This window comes from Anopheles bellator, chromosome 2, assembly GCF_943735745.2.
Source record: "Anopheles bellator chromosome 2, idAnoBellAS_SP24_06.2, whole genome shotgun sequence".
NCBI lineage: Eukaryota > Metazoa > Arthropoda > Insecta > Diptera > Culicidae > Anopheles > Anopheles bellator.
The window spans coordinates 1,240,104-1,257,426 of NC_071286.1; the positions used below are offsets into that span (position 1 = coordinate 1,240,104).

The 17,323-nt window shown below is 55.6% G+C and overlaps 1 protein-coding gene across 1 annotated transcript in view; it reads right to left on the bottom strand.

Annotated features, from left to right (window-relative positions):
- Positions 1-5,048: 5,048 nt before the first annotated feature.
- Positions 5,049-17,323, bottom strand: part of LOC131211616 (homeobox protein cut) — a 124,371-nt gene continuing 112,096 nt past the window's right edge. The window contains exons 7-10 of the mRNA XM_058205170.1: positions 8,705-8,820; positions 8,352-8,665; positions 5,343-8,295; positions 5,049-5,243 (exon numbers count right to left, since the gene is read on the bottom strand). Coding sequence (XP_058061153.1) covers positions 5,049-5,243; positions 5,343-8,295; positions 8,352-8,665; positions 8,705-8,820 — 3,578 coding nt within the window. The remainder of the gene's footprint in view (positions 5,244-5,342; positions 8,296-8,351; positions 8,666-8,704; positions 8,821-17,323) is intronic.

Genomic DNA, 17,323 nt, shown 5'->3' on the forward strand with positions numbered 1-17,323 from the left:
CCGACCTGAGTTCGCATGTTCCGTCGGAAAGTGAAAGTCTTCATTGCGCAATGGCAGCCGTTTGGTTCCGACTCCTCCGGCTGGTGGTCTGTTTCTGGCCACCTCTGGCTAGCGACTGGCGGAGCTCGCGAAGGTTTGGTTTGCCTCGCGAATAGGGCCGTTTTCCAACCATCACCACCACCACCACCTGGAACTTGGAAAGCACCGTGCCGTGTTGTGGTAGGTCGTCGCGTGTGTTGGTGCAATTGCAATTGCAAGTTCCAGTACTGCGGCCAAGGCCAACCGGTTGCACCGGTGCGCTGTGCCACGAAACAATGGTGGGGATTGACGGTCCCGGGCTGGGGAGGCTCGGGCAGCGAAGTGCACTACTGGGACTGCCGGCATCCTGGGTGCCATGCGTTCCTGGTACGAATTTTTATCTATGAAACTATTGCGCGACGCCTAGAAACGCGAAAACGCTTCTCGATCCGCGCTTTTCTAAGCCGCGTCGGGACGAGCCATTCGTGGTCCTCTTCGAAGCCGGGGAAAGTCGTCGGGAAAACTGAGCTCCCGGAGCTCCGATAGGGGAAAGAAAAGCGGCCCGGCCACTGGGAAGTGTGGCCCGGGGAAATAGTTTATCTAGCCGAAGAACTAGCCCACTTCGCCTTCGAGACGAGTTTCGCGTGGCCTTCGCACGTGAGAGAGAAAGAGACAGAGCGCCTCGGAACTCGGATCGCTGAAGACGTCGAGTGACTTCGCGGAGTTTGTGGCGCGCGCGAAATTTCCATTTCACAGTTCCCCGAACGGGGAACGGAAGTCCAACAACGCGTCCTCCGTGGCGTTCTGGGCGGTTGGTGCGAATGGCGTCGGAACATCTAAAGTGGGAGCGATACGATTCTCTTCATCCATTTCTTTCCCGTCACTGGCCGTTCATTACACCCACTCTCGGAGGGAGGCTTGGTCGCCGGTTCGGGTTGGGTTGTCCATCTTCTTTCGCCCCGGGTTAACAGCACGCCACGGACCGTCGGAGGTGGACCAAATTTCGGGCCAATTTTTTTCATTGCCCCATCATCATCAAGAATCGAAACCCTCCCTCGCAAATTACCACCCAGCGAAAAAGGGGACAAAAAAAAGGGTTCCCTTTCCGCGAAGTCTGCTTGGCGTTCGAGCCCAACAAAAAACGGGGATGGCCTCCGAAGAAACAAAAAAGCGCTGCCAGATGAGTGGATCTTTTTTTGGTTTTAATCGTCCCATCCTTTCGCCGGAGTGTCCCCGGGATGGACAGCGATCCATGCGAATGAAGACGTCGAATGAAGCGGACTCGACGGTTCCGGATTATTGTTTGGCGCTTCTTTGGGCAAAGGGAAAAAATGATCCTTCGTCCTCCCCAGGTCGATTCGGGTGTCCCTCAGGACATCGGATGACACCCAAAGGGGAAATTCATCCCACCCGTTTCGATCGGTTATCAGGCGACCAAACTCTGCGTTTCTTTCGATACACCGATGGCCACCGATGCCGTTTCGTTTCTTTTCGCCGCTCGAAACAGTAAGACGCGTGAAGGAAGGAAACTAGTGCGGTGCGAAAAAGAAACTATTTTCTTTGCCTTATAAGTCGCCCGTAACCGGAGCGCAGGCCGGACGGTAGGCCTCACACTTCGTTCGCTCGGTGCATCGAGTGCATCGAGCGAGCGAAAGTTGTGGACGAGAAAACGACCAAAACGAGGCGCAGATAAACATGCAGAGAGAGAGACAAGCGGCGAGGCATCCCCTCGGGGCTCGGGGCTCTTGGTCGGCCGAGTGTTTATTTTCTTTCCAGGTTCGACGGCGGCGACGGCGGCGAGAGCAAAGGGCCAGACCGGGCAGACCGGTTCCAATCACACATACATTGCGGATGGTGTTTACAAAATAACCGGAGCGTGTGTGCGATCGAACATCGGAACGGGGATGGAAAGATAGCCACCCAACTGCAGTCGATCGCCGTTGCTGCAGTTGGACACGGTCTGCTGAGCGTGGAGCTGCACTGACCTCTGACAACGAGAATTTTATTGCCGTGCCGGTTTGATAGCTGGTTTCTGGCTAGAGCTATTAGTTGAGTCGTTCACCACATTAATAAGTTCCTAAAAGGAAACTTGCAATTATTCATCATATTTACATGTTTTTTGGTTAATAGCACTTATGTTCGCAGAATTACAGATTTTAATAACACAATAATGGTATTTCCAAAGTACAGTTGACAACGGTAAATTCAAAATGAAAAGTTCTAAACCCCCCTTACGCACGCAGCCATTTACAGTCAAGCTCAGCGGTCAAGCTTTCAGTGTGCACTGGCTGCGTTCTGTGAAGCAGTGGCTGCGATCTGTTGCTCGCAAGCACCCGTTGGACGCAACGTTGCAAGCAAACGACGTTTGAATTTTTGCCCAGCGACCGTTTGGTCAGTGCCTTCAGTCCCTTCGAAAGCGAGTTGATGGCGGGGTTCTTTTCTTTCGCAACAGAAAACAAGGCAACTAGCGAGTGGATTGGATGTTGGTTTTATATTATTCATTACAGATAATATTTTATTTTTCCTTTTATTGTATAGAAATTCATAAAGAAGACAATATAATTTATACTTTCATTACCACCGCCCTACACACGCCGGCCGGCGCCCGTTCTGCGCCGCCGATCTCCGTGTCTACGCGTGTCGTGTTAACGGTCACGTGTGTTTTCTGTTTTCTGTTCTGTTTGCTGCTGTTCTTTTCCGTTTATTGTATTTCCCGTTGTTTTCATTGTTTTTGCTTCTTTTCCATGCAATAATGTGTGTGTTGTTTGCTTACCATTTTGCTGTTTTGCAATAATATTAATTAATACAATACAATATAATGATATGATAATAAGTATTTACAGTTCGCTTTCACCCCTACCGCCCTCCATCAGCCCCTGGCTTATTTGCGTATTTTATTGTTTCGTGTGTCTGTCTGTCTGTCTGTGTTTCTTGCCTTGCCTGTGTGTTTGGTGCTGGGCGCACCAAACCGGATTGATTTCTAGACGAAACTAAAAAAGGATCGCCCTCGTTCGCCTCCATTTCGTCTAATGATTCGTCTTTCATTGCGATCATCTTTCGCGCGGGTCCCAACCTTCCCGGGGGGGGGTTTGATTCCTGTGGAAGGGCGCGCTCCTCCTGTCCGGTCTGGCCGATTAAAATAAATAACATCCACGGGCCCTCCGGGTGTGGCCACCGCGGGGAAAGGGCCACCAGTTTATGTACAATTTCTACGCTCCACTAACGCAGCGAGAGCGCAGATTTAAAAACGGAAGAAACACAACACAGTAAAACAATTCCCGCTTCGGAAGGACGCGCCCCCGGGCGGGGGCCGCCCGTTTAAAAACTAATCAATAGCAAAAAGAACCCCGTTTGGAAAAGTGTGTAACAAAACCCAACCTCTGCCTGCCCGCCTGTCTGTTTAGGTGTAAAATTATTGTTTCCTCGCTCCGCTCCGTCCTCGAATCGGTTGCAAATGCGTTTACGTATTCTCATTTTATTACACTCAGCTCTCTCGCTCCAATTGCTTACTTATGCGTAGACTACAAAACAAAAAAGTTGAACCTTTTGCTAGCTATTACACTGTAACCGCCGCCGTTGCCACCGATCGGGCCGAGCCAGAGATTTGTTAGACTCAGCTCAGCGCGGCGCGATCACTTTCGCTCGGCACATTCCCCCAGGAAATGAGTCACGGGAAACGGAACGCGTTTGAAAATGTACATCTTGACCCCCCGCGCGTGCCGGAAGCCAGGGGTCCCGGGCGGGCGAGAGTCCCGACGATGGTTCGGTTTAAAATACGGTCTACGGTTCGCGTTTGCTAAATTCGGGATATGCGTTTTCCGCGGGAGCCATCACCGCACCGAAGAGGTCCTTAATCCCTCTCTCTCGCTTCCTTCCGGAGGGGGGACGATACCTATTTACAACAGATTTACAACTCTCTCTCGATCTCGATCTAAGGGCGAGAACTCGGAACGGAATCGGGCTTGCCTTGCTAAGAAATTCGATTTCCCTCTCGCCCGGCCAGACCCCCCCCCCCTCAAGACCGGTGTCCTTTTGCGCGGGGGGCCACCTTTAAATATATTTGGTTTAACGTTTGAGATCGTTTCATCGATGCTACAGACACCCACAGACGCGGCGCGGCCCTCGGTCCGGGGAAGGACTCGCAGCGACGACGACGTTAACGGCAAATAAAATTACGAATAAAACAATAGAGCCCTTCCCGCCCGCCGTGCAGGCCCCCCCCAGCACGATCCTCTTTCCCCGTGTGGCCCCGGCCGGCCCCCCGCCGTGTCTAATCCTACGTTTACGTTACTTAGACTTTAACAATATATTTGGCCTTTTTCAGTTTGTATGTATGCGCGACTGTGCGTGTCTCTAACTAACGCCTCCTGTCTGTATGTGTGCCGTGAGAGATTGTTCCGATCACCGAACCCCGGATCGACCGGAAGCTGCTCCCCGTGGCCGCTGTGTTTAAAGTTTAAAATTGTATCAATGGGACCGCGCCCGGCCCCCGATTTGAAAGATTGATTTTGATTGATCCTTGAATTGGGTTCCCTTTCTTCTTATGCTTGTTTTGATTTGATTTGTGCACTTTCGCGTGTGATAAATGTTGTGTCTCTCTCTCGCTCACTCGCTCTCGCTAAGTACGTTCTCTTTCGGTCTCTCGGTGTCTCGAATAAAACAGATAAATGCAATCGAACACACGAACTCCTCGGGGACTCTCTCTCTCGGAGGACGACTAATGTATGCTCGTGGTGGCCACCGTAACGCCCCATCGTAAACTAATTAAAATAAAGGGGAGGAAAAAGGAGTGTCGGACATCGGACCTACGCTTCGTCCTTTCTCTATGTTTCTATCTTCGCCATTTGCTTTCTGTGGACTGTTTTTAAAACATTGCCGTTGCGACCGTCTTCTTACCTTGGGACAACTGAGGATAGCGAGGGACGCCTATTTACATGCCTTCGAAACGGACTCTAGTCACATCACATAGAGGGGGGGGGGGGGGCCGGGCGGGGGATTGCACTGATTCGCGGGCCGGTTTAGAACCGGGTTCAGTACTCCCACCGGCCATCGCCGGCGGCGGCGGCGGCTTCAGCGGTGCCCGCGGTGCCCGAGTCCTGATCGAGGATCTCCTTCTTGACGGTCACACTCGATGGGGACGAAGGCGGTGGCAGGGCGGCCGGACTGTCCGCCCGTTCGCCCGTTGCATCCTCTCCTCCCCTCCGGTCCTCCTCATCGTCCTCGTCCTGCTTGGAGGTGGATTTGTCGCCATCGTCGCCGTCGTTCTCCGCGTCGCTCGGATCGTCCTGATCGGGGCCGCCGGCGGCTGCGGCTACTGCTGCGGCCGCCGCAGCCGCCGCCATCGCGGCGGCGAACCGTTGCTGCACCGACGGCACGCCGTCGGGCGGCTGCAACACACAGACCCCGTTGATGATCGCCTCGCTGGCCGCGTCCCCGGGCTTTCCCAGGCCGACGACCCCGGTCTTCTCGCTCCCATCCTGCCAGTCCGGGTTGACCCACTGCGGGGCGGCCGGCTTCCGGCGGTTGATCCTCGCCATCGCCTGCAGGCTGGCCAGTGAGAGGGGCGTCCCTGGGACGTTGATCCCGCCGTGGTGCTCGTGATCCTGATGGTGGTGTCCTGCCCGCTTCCCCATCGACCCATCGAGCGACTCCGAGTCACTCATATGCCCACTGCCCGCTTCCTCATCGTCCTCGTAATCGTCATCCCCTTCCCGTTTCAGCGACGACGGCATCGACAGGTCCAGGCCGGACATCTGCTCACTGACCGCTTTGTTGAGGGCGGCCAGATCCGCCTCGCCCGGCAGGAACCCACCCGCTCGGCCCGCAATCAGGGCGGCCAGGTTGCTCGGGTTGGAAGCGGCTGCGGCGGCCGCCGCCGCAAAGTAAGGCGGATACGGAAGGGGCATCCCGGACAGCCCGAGGCGCTCCTTCTGCAGCTCCATCAACCGCTGGCTGAGCAGCACCCGGAACTGGACCGGATCGAAGGGCGCTCCGGATTGGTTCTCACGCGAAGGAATCGGCTCGGAGGGTTGCCCATGCGGGACCTGCTGCTTCAACCGCATCCGGTGATTGTGGAACCAGTTGGTGATGGTTCGCGTCGACAGTCCGAGCTCACTCGCCAGGAACTCGATCGTCTGCACGTTCGGGTACGGATCGAGGGCGAACGCCAACCGGAGGGCTTCCTTCTGCTCCTCGGAGAACAGGACCCGCTGTTTCTTGTTGGGTGGAGCGGCCGACGCAGAGGCGGAGGCCGATCCGACCGACCCGGGACCGGGAGAGTTCGAGTGGTAGAACTCGGACGTATCGTTGCTGCTCGTGTCCGAGCTGTTGTCCTGTGCCCCGCCCGGTCCTGTCGAGCGGCGTCGCTTACTCGCCTCACGCCGCTCGTTCTTGAGTGCCTGGAGTCGCTCCACGTTGTTGGCGTCACTCAGCCACAGCTGCATCCGGATGAACGGTTCGCGGCCCTTGATGCTGAGCATGTGCCAGGGTTTCGGCTTCGAGAGGAGCTCGGACACGGAACCCTGCGAAAGCCCCAGGACCGCCTCGCCGAAGATCTTCTGGCCGATGTTGTTGGCCAGCAGCGCTTCCTTGATCTTGGTCGTGATGACCTGCGTGTCGAGGTCCTGCGTGAGGGCCGCCATCTCGTAGACGGTCGGAGAGATGTGCTGGTGGAGTGAGCCCCGCATCGCATTGGCCGGGTGGCCGCCGCCGGGGGGTCCACCACCTCCCGGGGGTCCCGGAGTTCCGCCGTGCTGTGGTTCCCGGAGTTGCACCGGAACTGGCGAGTGGATCGGCATCAGGATCGGCGCGACCGAAGAGGAGGGGGTTGAGGAGGAGGAGGAAGAGGAGAGTTGCTTCTTGTCGGTAGGTGGCCCACCGTGCATCCCACCGCCACCGCCCCCAGCCGCCTGGAGGGCGATGGCGTGCTGAGGCGGGATTCCCGGTGGCGTCAGGAGCATCGTCTGTGGGGACGGCTGCTGCGGTCGGGGCGAAGGTTGCGAGGGGGGCATCGCCGGCACCGACTGCCGCTCGTGATGGGCCTGTGCCGCCTGGGCGGCGTGATGAGCGGCGGCCGCCGCGGCAGCAGCCGCCGCCAGCTGGTGCTGGTGTTGAGCCGCCTGAGCCGCCGCCTGTTGGGGCAACTGCTGCTGCATCTGCGAGATCTGGAGCTGCAGGAGCGTCTTCTGGTCCTGCTGCAGCTTGCTGATCGAGTCACTCAGCATCTTCGGCATCGGCGGCATCTGCTTCTGGAGCATGGCCGGCAACTGCGGCGTTCCGCTGTAGTTCCCGGTCCGCATCAGCTTCTCCGGCGCGATCTTGTACTGACTGGCCACGAGCTTGTGCACGGCGTTTTCGTCCTCCAGGAACATCTTCATCCGGATGAACGGTTCACGGCCCTTCTGCGTCAGCATGTGCCAGGGCTTCGGTCGCGCCAGCAGATCACTGACCGATCCTTGGGACAGACCCAGCACGGACTCCCCGAACAGCCGCTGGCTGATGGAGTACTGCGATAGGGACTCCTTGACGCGCCGCACGATGTCCTCGGTGTTGAGGTTGTTGTAGAGGTCAAACTGTTGCTGGGTGATGGGCGGCAGGATGGCTTTCAGCGGGCGCTGCTGGGTGGTGTGGTGTGGCGTGACCGGCGGCTGCGTGATCAGTGAGTTCGTGATCGACGCCATCCGCTGCAGTGGACTCGCCGACACGGAAAAGTCATCCGCAGGGCCACCGGCCGCCAGCGTCGGTGGCAGGATACTGTTCCCGATCGGACTGGCCGCCGTCGACGAGGTGGTCGTCGTCGGTGTGCAGAGCCCGGACGCTTCCGAGGGTTTCGGCTTCACCAAGCTGAACGCGCTGTGCTTGAGGCCCGTCGCTTCGTCCAGCTCCTTCTGGCTCAGGTCCGCGTCGGAGTCCGCGTCCGAGAGGGCTCCGCCATTCAGCAACCGAGGACCCGTCCGTCCGTCCAACGACGCCGCCGAAGACTGCTTCTCCTTGGGGAGTGACAGGTCCTGGACCGAGCCACCGTTCAGAGGTTGCGAGGGCTGCGCAGGAGTCTGCGGCGCCGCAGGAGACGCTTGCTGTTGGTGCTGCTGCTGGTATTGGTGCTGGTGGAGGGCCAGGAAGTTGGGCATCTGCGCGTTCTGCTGCAGCTTCGCCAACTCCCGATGGTACGCCTCCAGCGCCATCCGGATGTTGTCGTCCATCCGGTCCATCGGAGGCATTCCACCGACACCACCACCACCACCGCCGCCGCCGCTGAGAATGTGGGGAAAGAGAAGACTGCGGATCAGTTATAGCGTACCCTGTCCCCATCGGGTCTGGGGCTCTGGACTTACTTGGGGAAGTCCCGCGGGCTGCGCATCAGCTTGGAGAACTCCTCCTGGTAGATCTTGGAGATCTTGTCCTGCGGGATGTCGTCGTGCTCGAACTTCTTGGGTCGGCCGGAGGCCGGGCCCCCGCTACCGCCCCGTCCGCCGTGGAAGTCTTTGGAGAAGGGCGAGTGGACGTCCCGGCCCGGCGGCGACTTGGAGTCGGTGTCGCTGTGCTGCGTCGAGGAGTCGTCCAGGCCGCTCAGGTGCAGCTGCTGGAGCTGCTGCTGCTGGAGCTGCATCTGTTCGCGCATCTGCTGCTGGTGGTGGTGGGCCTGCTGCTGCGCCTGGGCCTGCGCCTGTTGCTGCTGCTGCTGGGCGCTCGTCGGCGGCTGATCGCGCTTCATCAGCGAGGCCTCCGAGAGGATGTGGTGGATCCGGTCGTCGCTCAGGTCACCGTCAGGCCGACCGTACGATGGCATTCCGGGCTCTGCACCTGCAATTAGTATACATCTGTCAAATCAACCAGCAAACTCCCGAGCCCAACTGAAGCCAGGCGACGGTGGGCGTCACTCAAGATCGAGGGGCTCCAGGGCAATTCCCGCACGAGAACATATCGTATCATTATCATGGAACACAGGGTGATTCTTCGAGCGTTTGGATCACTTGACTTTTTAAAGGCATTTAAAACTTTTGACATTTAAGAAATAGGACGCTATTCGCTTGCAGAAAATTGGGAAATATTAAAGACTTATTTTCAAAGCAGTGAGTCTTCAACATAAAATGTACAAATTTTGAACAACTCATTTCATTTAAGGTCTTTTTTACCTCGGTGGTTATTTTAATAAGCAGAATTGTCGTTTTTTAAGGTTGAGAAAACCAACAAGTCGTGCAAGAGAAGCCGATGCATCCAACCCGAGTGACTGAACTGAGCTTGAAACTGAGAACTTGGACAACATCTGGTTTCAACAGGACGGCGTCACGTGCCACAACTACGATCGATTGTTTGCGTCACATCTTCGGACATCGAATAACCAGCAGAAATGTTGTGTTATGGATTGGCCTCCAAGAAGCTGCGACTTGGCACCAGTGGACTGTTATCTTTGGGGGTCGGTGAAAGACAACAAACCAGTGACCAAAATTGTACTTTATAAAATAAAATGAAAAAGAGAATCTTAAGTGAATCACCCTGATCATTTGGGGCTCGGGAAATCCCCGGACGTCGTGCAAGAGAAGCCAATGCACCTACAACGAGTGACAGTTTGGAGAGGATTTTAATCCGGCCGAATCATCGGTCCATTTTGGATGGTTTTTGGGTGGTTCGGAATTCAAACACTAGATGGACCACCTTATATCATCATCATCATCAGCGAAGGACACCCGAGATGGCAGACACATATGCGGCCAGCATGCGGCCGAAAGAAGACTCCCTTTCCCAGTCCGAAGGGCGCAAAAAGGAACTGAAAGAGGGAGAGAGAGAGAGCGACTATCGCGAGTCTCAATCTGCCCGTTTCTGCGTTTTATAAAATTTATATCAAACCACTCGGCCCAAGGGTCGGCGGGGCCCAGGACAGGGGTTTGTCGGTTCCCTTTTCTTCGCCTCTTCGCCTCGCGAGATGGCCACGCCGGCGATGAGACGCACGAGATTATGATGAGCACGGACCATGGGGGGAAAAAAATGGCGGAGAAGCTTGTGATGCGCGCGGAATTAATTGGTACTTTAATCGTGCGCTCCGACGGGCGACTCGCCGGCGTTTTGATCGATTTTTATCAATCAGCGGCCGCCATTTTGACGGCCCAGCCCACACGGTCCGGAACCATTTTGCTGTGCCGCCCACACGGCACGGCGCTCGCTATTTTCGTAGTCCGTGACCGCAAACGGCGGCGCCCCGAGAAGCCGAGGCCGGGATGCCGCGCGAGGATCATAAAACGCAAGGCCTATAAATCACATGTCTCGTAAAAAGTCGATTTCGCGCGCTGCAGAAACCGAAACGGTTTTGGTTTACAGTCGTCCGGGGCCATCATCTCTCGGTCGTCGTCGTCGCCGTGATGATCGGTGTCGATGTCACGGGGTCCGATTCCGCTTAACGATGCAGTCGTCGCCGCCGCCGCCGCCGAGTGTCCTTGATCGCGCGCGCGGGGATCAAACGCGCTCGGCATCCGATTCTGCGAACTCTGACGACGATTGCGCTGCCGAGAATCGGATTCAGCCTTTTTTGGGGGGGGGGGGGCTCCGGAGTTCGAAGAATCAATCAGCCGCCGGAGTCGGTACCAGGCCCATCAAATGAGCCATTAGCGCACGCGAAGTCCTGGCGGGCCGCGGATGGGCGGGCGTAATTGGCCGAAAGCACGCGAAACGCATTAACCGGAAGCCGGAGAACCGGAGCCGAGTGGCGAAAGGAACGTGGGCCATTGATTGGAGTCGCGAGTGGCATAGAACAGACGGGCGGCTAAAGGATGTCAATGAAGGAGCCGCCGGATCCAGACGGCGGCTGAGACGACGGCTGAGATGGCGGCGTCATCAACGTAGCCTTTGCGATTGTTTGACATTTGGCGTCGCGGATCATTTCGAGCCCGGGTATTTCCATTCTTTTCGAAGGTCCAACGAAGAAGTCCCGCAGACTCCGTATTCTTTCTCTTTTTAGGACTCGTTCCCCGAGGGGTTTCCGACCGGATCGAGGGTGGCCGTGTAATGTTTTTGATTGATTATGAACGTGGACCAACAAAAAACTGCCTGAAGACGGACGGACGTCCTCTTCAGCTCCTTTTGCCCCGGGCCCCGGGCGGTAATCATTAAGCAATGGGGTTCGCGCATTGTGTGGGATCGAAACAACAACAGCGACGCCCGCTTGATTCGATATTAATACGGCAAATGCACCACCCGAGCCCGAGCCCGTGCATGTTTGTCTTACCCTCCGGGAAGAGGGCTTCATTGTTCGACGAGATTCGCCCCGTGTGTTGGGTCGACATTAATGGAAATTGGGAAAAAAAACATCCCCGGCGAGAAGTAATTACGCATCATTCGGGTTCAATCATTTTGTGAAGGACCTCCCCTGAGGGCGATCCACTTCGATTCGCGTAGAGTGCGTGCCGTGTTATGCTTCCCGGGCGCGACCTCGTTAACAAATCGTTAGGAAGTGATTTAATTTGGCGACAAAAATCGCATCACCGAACGAGGCGGACTGCTCGGCTGTGCGCAGCCAGCATCCTGCATCGGAACACGGATCATCTCGGTCCCGGCCCACTTAATGGCTCGTGTCCCTCCCTGCATGGAGCGATATTTATAAACATTCGAACCATTTTCAAATCCGGAGCCGTGGAGCAACCGTGGAGTGGAGATCGTTTCGAGTGGACACTTCATTAAGTTTTATACCGGGCATCGGATGGCAAGGAAGCGATCTCCGGGTACTCTCCGGGGTCGGCACTTCCAGCATCGGGATCGGCGATATTATTACTAAATTATTTTTATTGCCCACTGCACCGGCCGACAGCTGCACCGGGTGGGGATGGCCTCGCAGGATTCGCGGCCATAAAACCGGGCGGCCCTCAAATCACTTGCCAGAAGTGGCCCACCGGCCACCGGTCGGTCGGCCGCCGAACCGTAATCATGCAGCTTAATTATGAGGTGACGAAATAATTTGAAATTTTGTAATAATTAAACCTGATTCGCTTTTTAGCGGCCCCCCCTCGATCCAGGACGCCGTAAGGACATGGTGGCGCATGGTGCAATGAATGTGCAATGTGCAATGAGCCGTATGATGGCCGCCTGTCGCTGGTAATTAATGCAAACTGCTCAACGCGGCAGCGGGCGCATCGATTCCACTTGGCCCCGGCCGGCCGCTTAATTATTCGTTTCTAAATTTCGCTAAAAAGCGAGAGTGGAAGTGACACCTAATCCATTCAATTTAACGCCCGGCTTCGGCGGATCCCTCGGCTCGGAGTGAAAGTTCCGTCGTCCGCGCGGCCTTATCGGGACGTCTTCTTTTGCGCCCATCCGCGGCAAGTTACGATAATTGAATAACTAATACCGCCAATAAAAAGGAAGCCGAACGCGCGGAAGAGCGGTCCTTGTTGTGGGCCCGTGTTTGTTTGTTTTTTTTGCTCCTGGCGTCTCTCAAGATGCGCGTTCCGATTCGATGTTTCCAGTACCGCCCTCCGGCGAGCGTAATTTATTCACCCCGCCCGGTTCTGATCGATCTCGGGCCGTGTTTTGGCTTCCGCATTTTTCCCGCGCCCCGACGAATTGCGGCAAAAGGCTCCACAGTTCGGTCGGTGCGAAGAAGACTCACCGTTGGGTCGTCCAAAGAAAAGTTCCTTCTCTTTTGACTTTAGGGTTTTTGGCAAGGCGGCCCAAAAGCGGAAGACAGTTCATCCCCCCCCAAACGGTGGGCCCCAAATGGGAGCTAATTAATTCACTTTTCGGAACTGGTCGAGTTTTTCCGTCGTGTCCGGAAGTCGGCGAATGGATTGGCGAAGTGGATTGATACGTGCCGGGAACACACGTTTAGCTACTGCAGTGGCCACCAGAGGGCGCCTCAAAACAAACGCCGGAAAGAAGCGTCGCGAACAAAAAAACAATAGAACCCCGCGCACTGTGGCCCATCTCGGGGTGGGCAGGCTGGAGAGGGTCTCGGGGTGGCCATAAATAAATATGGATTTTTATTAACCGACGCCGCTCCGACGAAAAGGGGAAAGCCTCGCGAGCGTCGCGAACCGCGGCGATGCAAATGTCCTGATCGGGGGGCCAGGACGAGGGTGACGATTATGCCCCGCGCGCCTTTTCGGGCCCCACCCGCCGAGAAAATCACATAAATTCCTTATTGAAAGCGACCCAAAACCGGGGGGGGACGCGCGAAAAAAACGAAGGAACCGGAAGGAAGGACTCACCCTCACGAGGCTTTCTTCGCGCGCGCGACCCCCTCGCGGCCACTTTTCCTTTGATATCCCCGGCGAAGGAATATCGTTATTAATCTCGGGGTTACCTCCGCACCGCCACGGATCGGCCCGGTCGCGATGCGGTCTAATCTACATGTCAGTTGTTTATTACCTTTCTCTTGATCCCGACATCGCTTCCCGGGGGTGGCCGGGGTTATTTATTTCGTATTTATGCGCGGTGCACGCGAGGGTGAAATGTGTTCCCCTTGCCGACGGAAATTGACGAAATTGTCACCATTTTGGCGCGGGGCCCGGGGTTTCGGGATGAAATATTTTCAATATTTCCGGGCACCCTTCGGCAGCCGGGGATTTATTTGATTTCGCGCACCGGAAGGAGATGAGTAACGGTTTATTGAAGTGTAAACAGAGGGGCTTCCTTTCGCGCAAGGACACGAGGCGGCCTCGGGTGGGTGCACGTCATCGTCTTCGTCGTCGTCGTCGTGATTGATAAATGTCATGTAATCAATTATCGTTAAGGACGGCCCGGTGATGGTGATGCTCCCGGCCGATGTCGAGAGACTTTTGATCTCCGGGCGTCTCGGAGCGCCGGTGCTCCTGATTTATGCTCCTGCCGGATGGCGAAGCGGATGACGAGCGGTCGAATGCGTGATTTTTCGATTTTAATTACCACGAGGCGGTGGCGAATAAAATCGAATTTATAAATATGTCGTGAATAATTAATTAATGTCGCGGGCAGGCGCAGTGCGCAGCCGAAGCCGAAGTGGAGTGCGTGCGTGCGTGCGAAGGAATGAACAAAGAAATGTCACCGCTCGGCAGCTGCGCCAGTGTCTGCGCCCAGTCAGACCCAGCACACGCTGACAATATATTTATAATATTAGTTTATTGAAATGTGCCCCAGAGCGCCCGGGGAGTGCAGAGTGCATCGCGAACCAATTTAAATGCGCTCTCTCCTGGGCGACGCACGCCGCCACCGTCGTTGTGTCCTCGGAAGTCGGATCCGCAGCCAGCCTGCCAGCCAGCCAGCCAGCCAGACACTTACATTGAAATCTATAGTTGTGCGATTTTGTATCAATGTTATAAATAACCCATTCGCCGCGAACGAACGCGACTGTCGAGGAAAACGCATGTTGGCCGTCACGAGTCGCTTGCGATCAGCTTTGCGTGCGGCGGCGCGTTCCGCGATTTTTACGCCACGCGTCGCGCGTTGTCGCGACGCGCTCCGCAATGCGCGGATTCGCGACAGCATTCCGCGACATTTTCCTTTTGTGCCGCGCTCACGATCCTTCCCCGAGCCCGGGGCGCGGGGATCGGGGAGATCGTGGAGATCAAAGATTAAAAATGTGTCCTGTCACATTATTGCGTTTAATTAGAATGAACTGAATTCGCGTGAACGTCACCGCCGCCCAGGGTCGGACCAGGATCATCCGAGGCCACGAGCAGCCGCCGGAGCCGCCGGATTTATCGACAGCCCCTGCCCCTAATTAGGTGACACGGGTTACCAAAATCTCGCTCGATCCGACAATGATGATCCGGGATTCCATCTGTCAAGGGTCGTAAAGGAACGAGAGGTTTCCGAGTGCTTTGTGTGGATCAGGAGATCCATTCCAGGACATAAATACAGGGACATACACGTAATAGTTTCAAAAATTCTAAAGTTCATCCATGTAATAGTCATAGGACCCTAATGTTTCGAAAACGACGAAGGGAGGACCACTACCGTCAATTCTGAGCGATCTTGCCAGATGATAAAACATTTTTTTGGCATGCAATTGAAAATATGGATTTAAAAGATATTCGTCCTGATCATGTGATTTGACGTCATTTGAGTTTTTCCTTTGCCAACACACTGAAAAGTTTCATTGTTGACACTTGAAAAGTTTCATTGTTTTAAAGGGCATACAAGGGACGGGTAAGCCCTTTTTAAAATAAGTTTGGAGCGGTGACATTACGATCGGATTGACTTAATCAACCCGGTCCCGGCCCAACTCGAAATGGTAAAATTCCGTTACTGGCCATCGTTAAGCTTGCTCTAGCTTTTGTCTGGGTCTCTTGGTCCAATATGGTCAAAGTCGTCCAAAAACCGTTGACCATCCAACGGTTGCTTGGATTTTTTCACTCAACTAAGCCCTTCGCGAAGGATCTACTTTTTAATGACAGAATGGAAATGAAATATGGCGACACCGGCACCAGTGGCACCAATCTTTTTCGGTAGTGGCCCCCAATGGCCGCCAGCGTCGCATGTCGCGGCGCAATATACGGCGGAGGACACAGGCGGACCGACGGATGGCGAAAGGACACAAGGCCCGAAACATAATCGCGCATCGATATCGCCGGCCGCGAGCGAGACAGAGAAAGAGCGTCGTGTGTCGGGTGGGGGGGTCCTTTTTGTCGGGGTGGTCGTCCCCCCGTGGCACACAAGATGGCTTCCAAGCTAATTAGATATTGTTTGCTTTTGACATGTAGCAGCAGAGCGCGCGGTGATTGGATGATTAATGCCACTCGAGCACGATGTCCTGTGGAGCTGGCGCGGCTGGCCACCGAATATTGATACACATCCGCCCGACAGGGGGGGTCCCGGCTCCTTCGATCCTCGAAGAAGGTGAGTTCTCGGCCCCTGGCCCCTCGGCGGCACACTGCAGTGCCATAAAGCATAATTACAACCCTCGGGCCAGGATATCGATAGTTGTAAATCAAAAACTGCCGGGCGAAAAAAGCACATAAGGACACACACGTATCCATCCGTCCGTCCGATCACTTCAGACCGGCCGGCCGGCCGGTCCGTTCCGTTCCGTGTTCCGTGAACGGGGAATAAATTTCCCATAATGAGTGTAATAAACAAATTAATAACCTGGCCGCTCGGGACCGGGCCCCGGATGTGCGGACCCCGCCGCCGTCCACCTATTAATATGCAAATTTGCGGTCGAAAGCCTTTCCCCCCGGGGCGCTGGGGGAGGCCAGTTTTTACCTTCCGGATCGAATCCGGCTTACAAGGTTCCGACTTTTCGCTGACATTTCAACCGGAAGTGGCTCGCGTTTGGGAAAGTTCTTGTGCACGCAAAGTGCAAAGAAATCGGCCAGCTTTCTTTGGCCAGGTTCAGGTGGAAAAAAGTTTTAATTAGTTCCGACGGTGCATCTTCGGAGCTCCTTCGGACCGGAACTCGGAACGAAAAGTTCCAAATTGCAGCTGACTCATCATCAGCTCCGGGAGCGTCTTCGACGCCGACGGACTACGCGTGTCGGATGGGTTGGGTGGGTTAAAAAGAAACACTCGGACCTCGGGACGGCAAAATGGCTGCGATTTAATTAATTAAAATACTTCGTCACTATCGCGTCGTGGACCGTGTGTTTGTCGCGCGGCCGCACGCTCCCCAAAAAGCGCCAATTGGCCGACTAAGTCCCGCGTCCCGGCGGCGGCCGAGTTTGAGAATAATTGCACATTAATTAATACATTCCGCTTCACGCCGGACTGCCACTAAGTGAGCACTAAGTTTGCGCTATATTTAAGCGCATCGACGACGCCGGGGCATCCTCCTCTTCCCGGTTCGGTTCGGTTCCGTTCGTCCGCGCCGCACCGATCTGTCGCACTACTAATCTTCGAACGGCCACCACGACCGGGGCGGGCCACCCATAAAATAAAATATATTTTCCTTTCTTTAGACCACCGATTGCGACACCGCAATCCTTGTGGCAGGTGGCCAATCGGATCGGCCGCCAGCCGCGAATTGTTGTGGCCTAGGAAAGGGCGACGATCGACGGGGCCGGATTGCCAAAGCGGAACCGCCGAGCCGTGGTGGTGGCGAAATATCAACCTCAGGCCCCGGGGGGTTGACATTTAGTGGGCACGACGGTGGCGGCGGCGACGGTGGCGATAATGTTCGACTAAACGGGGCCAACAACAACGGCGGCACAAAGTTGGGCCAAGAATCGGACGTAAAAACTTCATCGGCAACGGTGACGTGTTTGACGTTCGGTTGATTTGGACGGGAACTCGGCCGATTGCCGGCCGATATTGATTGGCCGTCAGTTCTCGCGATGTCTCCCCGAGGGCCTCGAACAGAAGCGATCGACACGATTTCGCAAGTCCGTCCCGCCCCGGTCGGCCC